Here is a 13,051-nt window from a genome sequence, read left to right on the forward strand (position 1 = left end):
CATAAGACAATATAGATGAACGAGAATTCACTATTGGAGAAACTATATCTCTTTGGTGAAGCATTGAGGTTGTTCTGAAGTTCTGTTACCGTACTGATACCACTGGAGCACAGGGAAGAGTTGGTGCTGGTATGGTTTCAAGAATTAGGAGTGGATGGTGTAAGTTCAGTGAATTTTTGTCATTACTGACCAGCAAAGCATTACCACTGTTGACCAAGGGAAGAATCTATCAGGCAGAAGTTTTAGCTGGTGAGGCTTGAGGACATGCTTTGCATGGTGAGGAATCATATACTAATGAGACGATTAATGTGTAATGTGAGTCTTGAAGTCAGGATTAGATCTAGTGACTTTAGAGAAAGATTTAAAGATGTGTGCAGAACAAGAGTCTTCGTTGGTATGGTCACATTAAGAGAATAAATGAAGATTCTGCAGTGGAACAGTTGAGGTAGCAGGGGCAGTTGATGGGGAAAGACCAAGGAAAACATGGGAGGTAATGATAAGGAGAAAGAGGGATAAATAAGGACCTGGCCAGAGACAGGTAAGTTTGGAAGTCAATTTCAAAAAGACGTCCAAATATATGCTGTAACGTAGTATATGCTTACACACATAGACCCAACATGTTGTAGTCTCAGTCGCAAAGGAGACAAAGAATAGAAAAGAACCTCAATTTGCTGTTTCATATTTTAAGAAAGTACCTTTATTCCTCATTCTCCCGCCATACGAGACTTCTCATTTCGGCTGTGACGTCACCCACGTCTCTTATGTGATCGTCTTCTCTAATTAGCTCGTTGGTCTGTGCAGAGGTTCTTTTTATACTCTTTTTTCTCTTAACTTACCGTGACGTTACTGCGCCCATAACTTGGCATTTGCATACAGCTGCCATATGTACATCTATGCTCTGTTGCAATTCCAGTATATAAAATTCATGTTAAACCAGGGATGATGATGATGATGATGATGATGATGATGATTGTAAGTTTTCTCTCTGTTTATCTGCAAACTCACATTGCTTATATTATAACTAGTAGAATCTGCTCGACGCTGTCCAGTCATTTTAGTTTTTACTTTTCATTCTTTTGCGCAGTTTTAGACCAACGTGAGATTCAAACTTGTGTATTGACATCGTAAAAAGCTACTGCCTTACTAACGTATACTCTGCCTATTCCTTTCTTGCCAACCAATCACATATTCCTATTTGCATACGAACATACAATGTAGACTGCAATATATTGTGGGCTATATAACTGCAAGTAGGATAGAAAAATGTGCGATTTTACCGATTTAGATGACAATAAAATATGGGAGGATGAAACATTCATTGATCCTCATTGATTCCCGGGAAACGTTGAGTCTCTCTGCTAGTATATATATATATATATATATATATATATATATATATATATATATATATATATATATATATAGATGTATTGTGTTTTACTTGCGACAGCATGGTTAGATTGTGGAACTGTATTGTAATATTTCAGGAAATCAACCTTCATCAGACATGTGTTCGACTATTAAACGTGCATATTATGGCTATTGTAAAAGTGACCAAATTCTGCAGAAATTGGAAATTAATGATTTTTTTTTAACATCTATTAAATTATTTAAACTTGATAAGATAAGGCTTGTGTTGATACTCAATATTGTTGATTTTATTTTAAATATTTTGTCTCATTTATTTGTCTTGTATTCATAATAAATTCTCATGTGTTTAAAATTTTATGTTATTTTCTACGATCTTATAAAAACGATTGGTGTTTAAATATAACTATTAAAGGGAGACAACTTTGTCAAATAGTAAAAGAGTTGTATAGTTTATCTTTTCATAAGGTCTTTACTAAGATGTCTATGTCTTATGTATAAAGTAAATTTAGTTCTTCCCCCCCCCATGAGTGCTCAGTAGCTTCTGTAACAAACGCAATTTGCATAAATGTTTCCAATTTGTGATTCTGTTAGATATTAGTCTAACAATATTTTAATTTGATTCACTTTCTTATCTTATCTTGTTTGTCCAGCTCGTTATTGTTTTACGATTGCACAAGCATGTGTTCTGTTTCTACGGTCTTTAAAAGAATGAGGATGCACCGCCGCACCGGTATATAAAAATATAAGAATATATAAAATATAAAATGAGCAGATAAACTGCTTTAGAACAGACTCTTAGGTGCGACAAATAAATTTCTTTTTTTTTTTGTGGTCCTCTGATAAAAGGAGGACGAAATTCACCCTTGTCTGTTTGTCCGTTCATTTTTTCATCCGTTCGTCTTTTCATCCGTTCGTCTGTCCTCACTTTTCTCAATAACTACGCCTTGGAATTTTTTGAAATTTTGCATTAAACATGATATGAGTAAAAAAGTAACAGAGCGGATTTTCCGGGGAAACTCTGGTTGCTCCCCCCCCCCAAGTGCCTTTCGTGTTACAATGGCTTAAATTGACACTTTTGTGCTTATTAAAAAAAATTGATGCCTTGGATTTTTATGAAACTTTCTAAAAAGTTGTAACTAACGTATTTCTATATAATTTTGTTTGTCTGTACTTCACGATAACTCTTGGGTGTGCCCCAGGGGTTCTTTTAGGGTTAATAAAAACACTCCATTTTGGGGACTATTTTACCATATTTGTTCAAAGTTTTCTGTGTATGTCTATTTAGCAGTTTTGCATGGTGCTGAACTCAAATTTAATTATGTTACAGCCTTGGGGACTTTGGGGGCTAAATGGGGTGGGACAAATGATGGACTTAGTTATTTCTTTTTTTTTGCATGGTGCAGAACTCAAATTTACATATGTTAAGGCCTAAAACTGCACCATTTGTTTATTTTCACCTGGGGACTTTTGGGGCTAAATGGTGGTGGAGGGGGAAGCAAGTGCTGTCATTTTTTTATGTCTCATTCACTGTGCACTCACGGAGGACCATGCATACTTCTCTTGTTCTAATCAATTTCAGATTTTAAATTCCCTCGTCAAAGAAAGAGTTCTTAAGTTTTATTGGTGTTTTTTTTTTTAAGTTGTGATTTGGCGTTCGCGCACGTTTAAAAAAAAAATTTTAAACTAGAAAACTAAAAAGTTCTACGTGCAATAACCAGCTAGCACAATCTCAATAACACAACATGAGGACGAACTGTTTACTTTTACTTCGAAGGGGTGGGGTGGGGTGGGGGGAAGAAGACCAATAAAACATAAAAACTTTTTTCTCTTATGAGAAAGTTTTAAATCCGAAATTAATTAGAAAAAACAAAAAAAAAAAAAACAAAAAAAAAAAAACAAAAGGAAATTCTTTTTTGCATCCAAAAGCATTTTCTAAAGCAGTTTATCTAATTATTCTACATTTTTTACTTAAAGAGGCTTTTAACTATTCACTTATAAGAATATGTCTTTATTGTCGGTGACGGTTATGAATGGTTGTTAAGTAGGCGATACGCGCGTGGGAATTCAATTGGTTGATTCTTCTCAAGAACTAACAACGATATCATCTTCGGTTGTATAACCATTTTTAAATATCTGATACGCCCCATTGGGACGACATGGTCATTGTAGCCTCACCCCAAGAGCGTTTTATTTGGCCATTGTCGTTTCACTGAATTGATCTGACTTTGGTTTGACTTGATTACACTTGTGTAAAGTTTTGCCAAAAATGACCTCTCAAATATCATCTCTTATCTTCTTTTTGACAATTGATCAAGTTTATTGTTTCATCCCATGCAGGTACCTGCTGTCAGGTTCATAAATGTTTTTATTTTTAAATGATCTTTTGGTACATTTGATAATTATTTGCTTTTGTTTATTTTTACATTTGTCGCTAAGTGTATGTATTTGTCAAAATGATATCTCGGCACACATTGAACACATGCAGTAAGTAGGAGGAGGTTTTACTCTCACACTCAGAATTACTACCACAGCTATTCACATACACCAGGAAGGATTGGTGCTTGTAACAAGCTATACCTACCCACTTATTGATCTGGATTTTAAATAAACCGATTTTATTTTTAATTGCTTTCATCACTTTTAATATTTAGTTCTGCTCAATATTTCTCTTTTTACACAAATAATGGGTATATTGAAGTGGCTGTCTCTCAAATTGGCTGCTATATTTTAGTGAGTAGTATGTTTGTTTTGTTTTTGTCACACAAAAAATCAGAAGAAAATTAATATTTGTACAAATTTTCATTGTTGACTACGCTTTCCTGTTGGCACTGCATATAATAGACATAACTACCCAATAAAATATGACTATCTTATATATCTCGATAATTCAAATTAGATTTAATTGGAGTTGCAATTAATTTTCCTATGCCATTTTACAGCTTCCCAATTTAATTCTCGCGAAAAAAGTGCCAGTCCTACAACACCATCGTCTCCATTGCCATTGTGTCCAGGAATTGTGAAGACAAAACTACAACTTGTGGATTTGGCGGGAAGTGAATGTGTGGGTAAGTCGTTGAAATAATAAAATACATAGAATTATCGGATATCATTTTTCTTGCTTTTATGCATCGTTTCGTCTTCTGTTATTTTTTGCATATCTTAAGACGAAAAAGTTTTTGAATATTTTTTCCTAATACTAAATAATAATAAATTGATTTTAACTATAAAGCATTCTTAACATCATAAACGTTTATATATATATATATATATATATATATATATATATATATATATATATATATATAGTCTTTGAAGTTTTAACCTTTAAAACTATACAAAAAATTTTGTTTATCATTCGTTAGAAAGTCATCTAGTCAGTAAGTTATTTAATCACCTGCAATCACTGCATCAACTCGCTCTCGAATTTACTATAGTACCAATAATTTATTTTCCAAGGGATCATCAGTTGTTTACCATGAAACAGTGTTTCGGGGATTTAAAAACAAAACAGTATATTATATCATGGCTCCCCAGCAGTGTTGATCAAACACCACCACCCTTAATCTAAGGAAGAATATATATATATATATATATATATATATATATATATATATATATATATATATTATATAATTATTTACTATAATAATTAAATACCTACATACACTAGTGTTTCATCCTTTCGGGAATCATCAGTGCATGGTGTCACATTTAACACCAGTCGATAGATTCGAACCCGGCGACATAAGCCATCTTCTATATATATATATATATATATATATATATATATATATATATATATATATATATATATATATATAAGAAATTCATTACTGTGAGTCCAGAATGAGTTTACATATTGTTTTAACTAGAGGAAGATCCTCAAAGAGAGGAAATATCCAACTAGCATCGTCAGAATTCATAGATGGAGTCTAGTTGAAACAATATGTAAACTCATTCTGGACTCACAGTAATGAATTTCTTATATACTGCTCTGGCTACACATTGAGCACTCTAGTCCGGTTTTTTCACCACTGGTAAATATATATATATATATATATATATATATATATATATATATATATATATATAACATGCACAGATCATGATACTTAAATCATAAGATCACTTGAATGACATTTACGCCTTATATAAATGTTAATTTCAACTATATTTCTCGTTGTGGCTTGCTAATGGAGTCAGAGATGGCTTCGTATCCGGGTTTGCATTTCCCGACCGGCGGTAATCATAACTCTCTGCACTGAAGATTCCCGAAATAATGAAACACTAGTCTCTTTGGGTATTAAAAATAATTATATATATATATATATATATATATATATATATATATATATATATATATATATATATATATATATATAAAATAATCTGATTAAGGACTGAACTTTTGTAAAAGCAACATCGCCTGATGATGTCTCTAGTTAGTTATAACTAGTTTAATGAAACATGCTCATGACTGTGTAGCGATACCTAAATGTTTATGTAAAAACAAATAAAAAGTATATATATATATAAATATCGCATATACACTGTTTTTTATAAGAAACTGTTTAAACCGTTGATCTTTACATTTATTCTATTTCTTACATGTCCACCAAGTTTCAGACATTAATGTCCAACAATCTTTGTTTTATTGTCGTTCTGTGAAATAACTCCATAGATAAAATCTCGGTTGGGGAGAATGCATTATGGTCCGATGTAAAGTTCATTAGTTTCATTATTTACTTTCTGTCCACCGCAGTAAGACGTGACACAAGGTTAGGAAGGTGGAGGAAGGAAAGCCAGTGTCATTAAAGGAGAACCACTCTGGCCATTTAAAAATTGTCTGGGCAGTTCCATCGGCTTTCCCCAGTAGGGGCGCCTCAGACAGTAAGCAATAAACTTACTTCACCCGAAAGATGGAAAACAGCAGCCTTAGAGGATGGACGTCCTAAGACTGCACAGGACATTTTAATCGTTCCTCAGTCAACAGGGAAAATGCCATTTACAAATGGTCTATACTCTGCTGACTTTGGAGCCGAATGGGGAAAATTCCATGGCTGGATTCAAGTCGATTTCAGATCACACCTCACATTATTGATTAGGCGATGAATATATGCACTTCACTACAACCACCTCCCACGCTTCACTTATATTATTCCTACACATTTTTTCGACGCCATTTTGGATACCATGATTAACGCATTGTCATTCGTATCAGGATACTTTAATTAATGTTGGCAAGGTTTTACTATTCAGAAACATAGGAATTTTTTGGATTCTTCGGACTACTGTTCTCATCTTCAATGTTATTTTCACACGTCTCGGCAGATGCAACTTCCGGTCTTCTGTAACGTAGTACACACGTTTACACACGGGATTCACATGTTGTATGCAATCTACGCTGCAAAAGAGACCAAGACAAAGAATAATTCAAACTCACTTTTTTCGTGTTGTAACAACAACATTTATTTCCGGATACCTTTCTGAATAAACCGTGACTGCGCTCCTTCTCTCTGACCTATGGAGAAACTCTCGAACTTCATCCCCTCTCTAACGTGATCGTTCTCTCTAACGTCTTCTCTCTCCTTTTTATAGTCTTTTTCTTTGCATTTGCATATGCGCGTCCGCACACTGTTACACTTCTTCAGGTGTATCTTGCTGAGCTCAGGAATCTTTCCGTTGAACTTTGGAATCTGCATGGAATTTCGAAAGGAACCCTTAATTTAATCCTCTGGGGTAAGCATGCCCTCATTCCGTCAGAGCAGAAAAATTCTGGGCAGAAATCTTAATTATTTCGCAAGTGTATTATAATACAGTCTGGGCGACACTCAAAAATGCAAGTACGAATTATTTGGAACTTATGCCCCTGTCATGACTGAAGGAATGTGAGCATGCTACTCCCCTGTGGATAAAAAAAGGGTTCTGTTCGAAATTCTGTGCAGATTCCTGAGTTCAACACAAAGATTCCTGAGTTCGACCAAAAGATTTTCAAATTTGACAAGATATATCTGAAGAAGGTCGAAGTTGGCATCGGTTTAAACGTTGTGAAAATAACCCTCCAGATGAGAGCAGTAGTCCGAAGAATCCAAATAATGCGAATTACCAGTCCTCATCTAAAAAAAAAGTAAGAAATATTATAGAAATGATTTGCAATAACTTTTAATGCATTGTCAGGAGGATTCAATTAACGTTGGCAACGTTTTATAATTATTTCAGAAACATTATCAAAATTATTTCGCAATTTACGCAACACTGACTGATATATAAATTGAATAAGATCGAAGACCAATCACCAACGCCCAAACACTTTTATTTGCAAGTTTGTTTTTTTTTGTTTCATTATCGATTAGAGACTAATTCACGATTGTGAAAAAAAAAAAAACGTTTTGTTAATAACCTTTTGCATTAAAAATAATGGGGGTCGTTTCCAACCTTAATGGCTTCCAGTTATAACACACACACACACACACACACACACACACACACACACACACACACACACACACACACACAAATAATGTTTAGCCCCCACCCCTCCCTCTAAACATTCTATATTTATTATTTATGCATTCGCGTGCTATCCCCAAATGAGGCAAATCGTACAATTGTGAGCAAACTGGGAATGTCCAAATGTCACTCTACAAATAATACTCTCATATTGAACGACGGTTCATTGTTTCAGCGATTCCTTTTTTTTTTTTACACTTTTTTTCATCTCAAACAAGACACAGCACCACTTGGATGGTAAGGGGCTACTATTTAGGACAACATTTACAGGGATACTATGTGGGGAGTTGAGCAGCAAGATGTCTGTTCATATTATACTAGAACTCCTGTATATCAATACAGTCAGGAGAGCAGTGACCTGGGAGAGAATGTCAAAATCTAGTAGTTCAAGGGAAGAAACTATTAGAGTAAAAAGCTTTCCGGTATCAAGGGATCTTTGCAGTGTACGGGTGGGATTTTGCTGCTTGTTAGTCTAGGGTATTTATGTAGAGGGGGTACAAGCGTTTGGAGTTCATCGGAGATCTTTCTATTAAAATACTTGTAAAATAGGCACAGCGATGCAACATTTCGTCGATGGAAAGTTGGAGTTTAGTCAACAGTGCGACACCTATTAGGTTGGCGACTCTTTTCTGAGTTGGAGACTTGTAGCCGACGCACCAGCTCATATTTGGTCTTATTTATTTTATTTTAATTTCTTTTTTTTTGACAATTCGCTGGGAAGTTTGTTTCTAATTTCTCATTGTGATGCTACTGCTTGTTTGTTTGTTTGTTGTTTGTTTGTTGGTTTGTTTGTTTGTTTGTTTGTTTGTTGAGCAGCATTCCTGATGATTTTGTTGTGCTATATAGTCGTGTTTATATAACGTCGTAGGGAAGAGATGAGTGTTTAAATACGCCTCTTTATGAAATGTGTATACGTGTGATCGTCTGTTCATGGGTGTCTTTTAAATCAATATATATGGTAAATGTTGGGATGTAAAACATCAAATGAAATCATACCTTTTTCTAACGGTTTCCGTGTTGGTCGGTTCAACTGTTTGGATTATTGAACTGAAATAAAGACTTTCAACTTCTTTGAGAGAGAGCCTAACCCGAAATGTTGATAATAAATACAGTTCTTTATTCCGGAATTGTCCCACCTCCTAGAAGTTACAACCACCGTTTTAAACCACATCTCTAAGTTTGTTGCCTCGACCCGCTTCCTCGACCATTTTGGAAAACCCATCTTGGCTCCCAGAAACTAGACTCAACAAAAACTCTCACTGACCACGTCTCCTCCTAAGATACACGTCAGCTTAAAGTTATTCCTACGTCAGATTATTCGAGGTTAAACTATTTTTAAATTGTTGTTATTCCAAGCCCATTTGTTTGTATTATTTATGTAAACATTGACTCTTCTAGTTTATTCCAATATAAACATTTATCTCAACAACAATTTTTAATTTCAACAAACTAATCTATCCTAACTTGCATGGTTTTCCGGCATTATCCGGGCTTGCTTTATACAACAGTTGGCATTCATTTCCCCAATATCTTTCTATTAAAATTATTTCTAGAAGGATATTTAGTACTTATGGGAGGAACCACATAAAGGTTGCCAACATTCCTAAGTGAAACAATTTCACTGGAATGAACTGCATTCGAACTTGACACACCCAGGTTGTCGATCTATGTCGTTAATCAATTAGTCACTGTCACCTCACTGTTGTTGTTGTCATTGTTGTTGTTGTCTCTTTCTATATGTTGTCTTTGTATTATATTTCAATGACTATTTGCTGAGCTGGTATATCCATTAATAAAACTTGCGACCTTATTATTATACAGCCTTTATTATTAGGTTGGTGCAAAAACAATATCGTTTTCTCACATGTGTTACTTTTATATGTGATTTCTGAATTAATTCATTGATATATATAGCCATGTTATACATCATTTTGAAGCGCGTTCTTCGCTCTATCGAATCCTGTTATTCATTACCGTTCTCAATCTCTTCATTCATTTTTTTTGCAGGCTTTTCGACGGCATGGACAAAATTCAAACCCACACGATTTTCTTGTTCCAGTTCAAACTAGGCCGAAAAAATGCTGAGACAGCTTGTGATATCAATGATGCGTTTGGCCCAGAGACAACCAACAAACGTGTGGCACAACAGTGGTTCAAGTTTTCTTGCAATGGTGACGAGAGCGTCGAAGATGAAGACGGCTGTGGCCGGCTGACTGCGGTTGATAACGAACATTTGAAATCCTTAATTGAAGCCGATCCTCGCAAAACCACATGAGAAGTTGCTGTTGAACTCGAGGTCGACATCTCTACAGTCGTTCATCATTTAAAGCAAATGAGGAAGTCAAAATGTTGGATAAATGGGTACCGCATGAATTGAACGATAATCAGAAAAATCGTCGTTTTGAGATGTCTTCTGCACTCCTTCTGTGCAACCAAAACAACCCATTTCTTGAGCGGATTGTGATGTCTGATAAGAAGTGGATCCTCTACGACATTCAGCACAGTTGGTGAAGCTCCACACCACTTCCCGAAACCGAAATTGCACCAAAAAAAAGGTTATGGTGACTGTTTGGTCTGGAGCCGGCCTCATCCATCACAATTTCTTGAATCCGGGCAAAATGATTACTGCAGATAAGAACTGCTGACAAATTGATGAAATGCACCATAAGCTCCAACGTATGTGCCCAAGATTGGTTAATATGAAAGGAACAATTCTCCTCCATCACAACGCTTGCCCGCATGTTGCTCAACTGACCCTACAGAAGCTGAACGAATTGGGCTACAAGACTCTGCCTCATCTGCCATATTCACCAGACCTCTCGCCCACTGATTATCACCTTTTCAATCATGTTAACAACTTTCTGCGCGAAAAATGCTTCAAAAACCGAGACAATGCCGAACTGACCTTCAATGACTTCATCGCTTCCAAAACTCTGGATTTCTATGCTAATGAGAATAATAAACTTCTTTCTCGTTGGCAAAAAGATGTCGATTCCAATGGTACTTATTTCGATTAATAAAGTTTATTATGAAAAAAGTTATGATCTTTTGAAGTTGAACATCAAAAACATTATTTTTGCCCCAACCTGATATTACATTGTTTATTGTATCTTGGTAGATACTCCGTAGCGATTGGGCAAAGTTTCCTCTAACGCTATTGTTTGGCATTATACACTAGACACGGGGTTGTCGTACATCAACCTCTTTGCCAGTTGAAAATTCTTTAACAATGTTCACCCTTTGCACCAGGGATTCCAGAGCACAGCCTACTTCACCAAATCTTTTATGGCAAATTGACCACTAATGTAAGACCAAAAGACAATGCTAAAGATACAGAGATTACGTGTAAGACAAATAACACTCTACCTGAAAATTACATCCTTTTGTATTTCTGAATGAAGACTCAACATTATCAAACACTTCATAGGCAAGAGAAAAATCCTCATTGTCCTCGTTGGCTGTCCGTCTAAACGACATGATGTTTATGCCAGTGTGTCTCAGGGGTTGATTCGTGGATCTTTATTAATGATATTTATAAATGACGTTCCTGATAAAATTAACTCTAAGATATGTTTGTTGATGATACCACGCTCTATAACACGCATGAGGGAAAAACACAAAAAGGCAATGACAGAAACCCTAGAAAATGACCGTCAGTCTGTACTGAAATGGGGTCGTAAATAGTTGGGAACCTTTAATGCTACTAAGACTAAGCTTCTTTCCTTTAACAACTACAAAAACCCTTCTCAACCAAACTTGCTAGCTTAACATTTACATGCAACATGAATTGGGACGAATATATTGAGGACATTGGCAAGGTTGCTACAAAGATGGTGGGCTCCCTTTACCATGCTAGAAAATTACTCATACGAGAGAGTATCCTGTATCTCTACAAAGCTACAATTTGCCCATGTATGGAGTACTGTTACCACACCTGGGCTGCAACATCTACCCCTACTCTCTCACTCGTAGGCAGTGGAAAAATAATATCAAATCTAATAGGTCCTGCACTATCGGCTAAGTTCCACCTTCTATTGCACCCCTAATTTATATATACTTTAATGGAATGTGCTTCGATGAACTCATGACACCTGCGCTCCTATGAAGTACATGTTCCCGATTAACCTGACAAGCATCAAAATCCCACCCCTTCACTGTTAGGGTCCCTAGATGTAGGAAAGCTATCTACTCTAATAGTTTCTTTCTTCGGACAGCTAGACTTTGGAATTCCATTCCTGTTTCCCTGACTGTACTAATCTGCAAAAGTATAAATGTAATATGAAAAGACATCTAGCTGCTCAACTCCCCACAGTCACCTGCTAGACATGATCCCAAATAGTAACCTTTTACGACCAAGTAGCAAATACCTTGTTGTGAGTAAAAAAGAAAACGAGTAAAAAAATATGACATCTTGCCAGAGAGATGGCAAGAGGGATGCTGAAATGGATTTGAAGTGCTATGTAGATCACTCTTGCATTAATGCTGAGGATGATGCAGTAGTATACTAATTATTATGTCAATTATATAAGTAAGATATGCAAATCGGATTGTGGATGGAGAATTGGCCTCATCATTCAGCTGTCGAACTACTACTAATTAGTGTCAAGATGATTAATTGGAATCAGAATCAGGAATCGGAAAAATCAGAGCTTTTGTGGGTATTGGAATCGGAAAAATTTTTGCTTACTTTCCGATGCCAAAAACGATTCATTTAATTGCCCTTTTTTTTATTTGACTTTAACGTTTGAGAAAATATCTTCTCATTTAACATGTATTTTTATGGTAATTGGAGAAAAATAACAACTTTATAGTTAAATATTTAGAGATTTATAAAGAATCGGAATCAGTAATTTTATCAGAATCAGAAATTTCGTATGGAATTGGTAATTATTTCAGAATAGGGGAAAATATTGGAATCGTCCCATACCTACTATTAATATTACTATCTTTTTTGTTTTTTTTTACATATTCACCCCAAACAAGGCACATTGCCACTTTGGTGTAGGGGGCTACTATCAGGGGCAGCAACTACTGGGGCACTATGTTGAGATTTGGGCAGCAAGATGTCGATTCACGTTACACTTGAACTTCTGCATGTCAGTACAGTTGGGGAAGCAGGGACCTGGAATGGAATTCCAGAGTCTAGCGGTTCTGGGGAAGAAACTACTGG

At 35.6% G+C, this 13,051-nt stretch overlaps 1 protein-coding gene across 1 annotated transcript in view; it reads left to right on the forward strand.

Annotated features, from left to right (window-relative positions):
- The window catches only part of LOC145247429 (kinesin-like protein KIF25), a 446,897-nt gene that overhangs the window by 399,217 nt on the left and 34,629 nt on the right, over nucleotides 1–13,051 (forward strand). Inside the window, exon 12 of the mRNA XM_080109187.1 lies at nucleotides 4,311–4,436. Coding sequence (XP_079965313.1) covers nucleotides 4,311–4,436 — 126 coding nt within the window. The remainder of the gene's footprint in view (nucleotides 1–4,310; nucleotides 4,437–13,051) is intronic.

Source organism: Euprymna scolopes, chromosome 25 (genome assembly GCF_053919585.1).
Source record: "Euprymna scolopes isolate OS-2025 chromosome 25, ASM5391958v1, whole genome shotgun sequence".
Taxonomy (NCBI): domain Eukaryota; kingdom Metazoa; phylum Mollusca; class Cephalopoda; order Sepiida; family Sepiolidae; genus Euprymna; species Euprymna scolopes.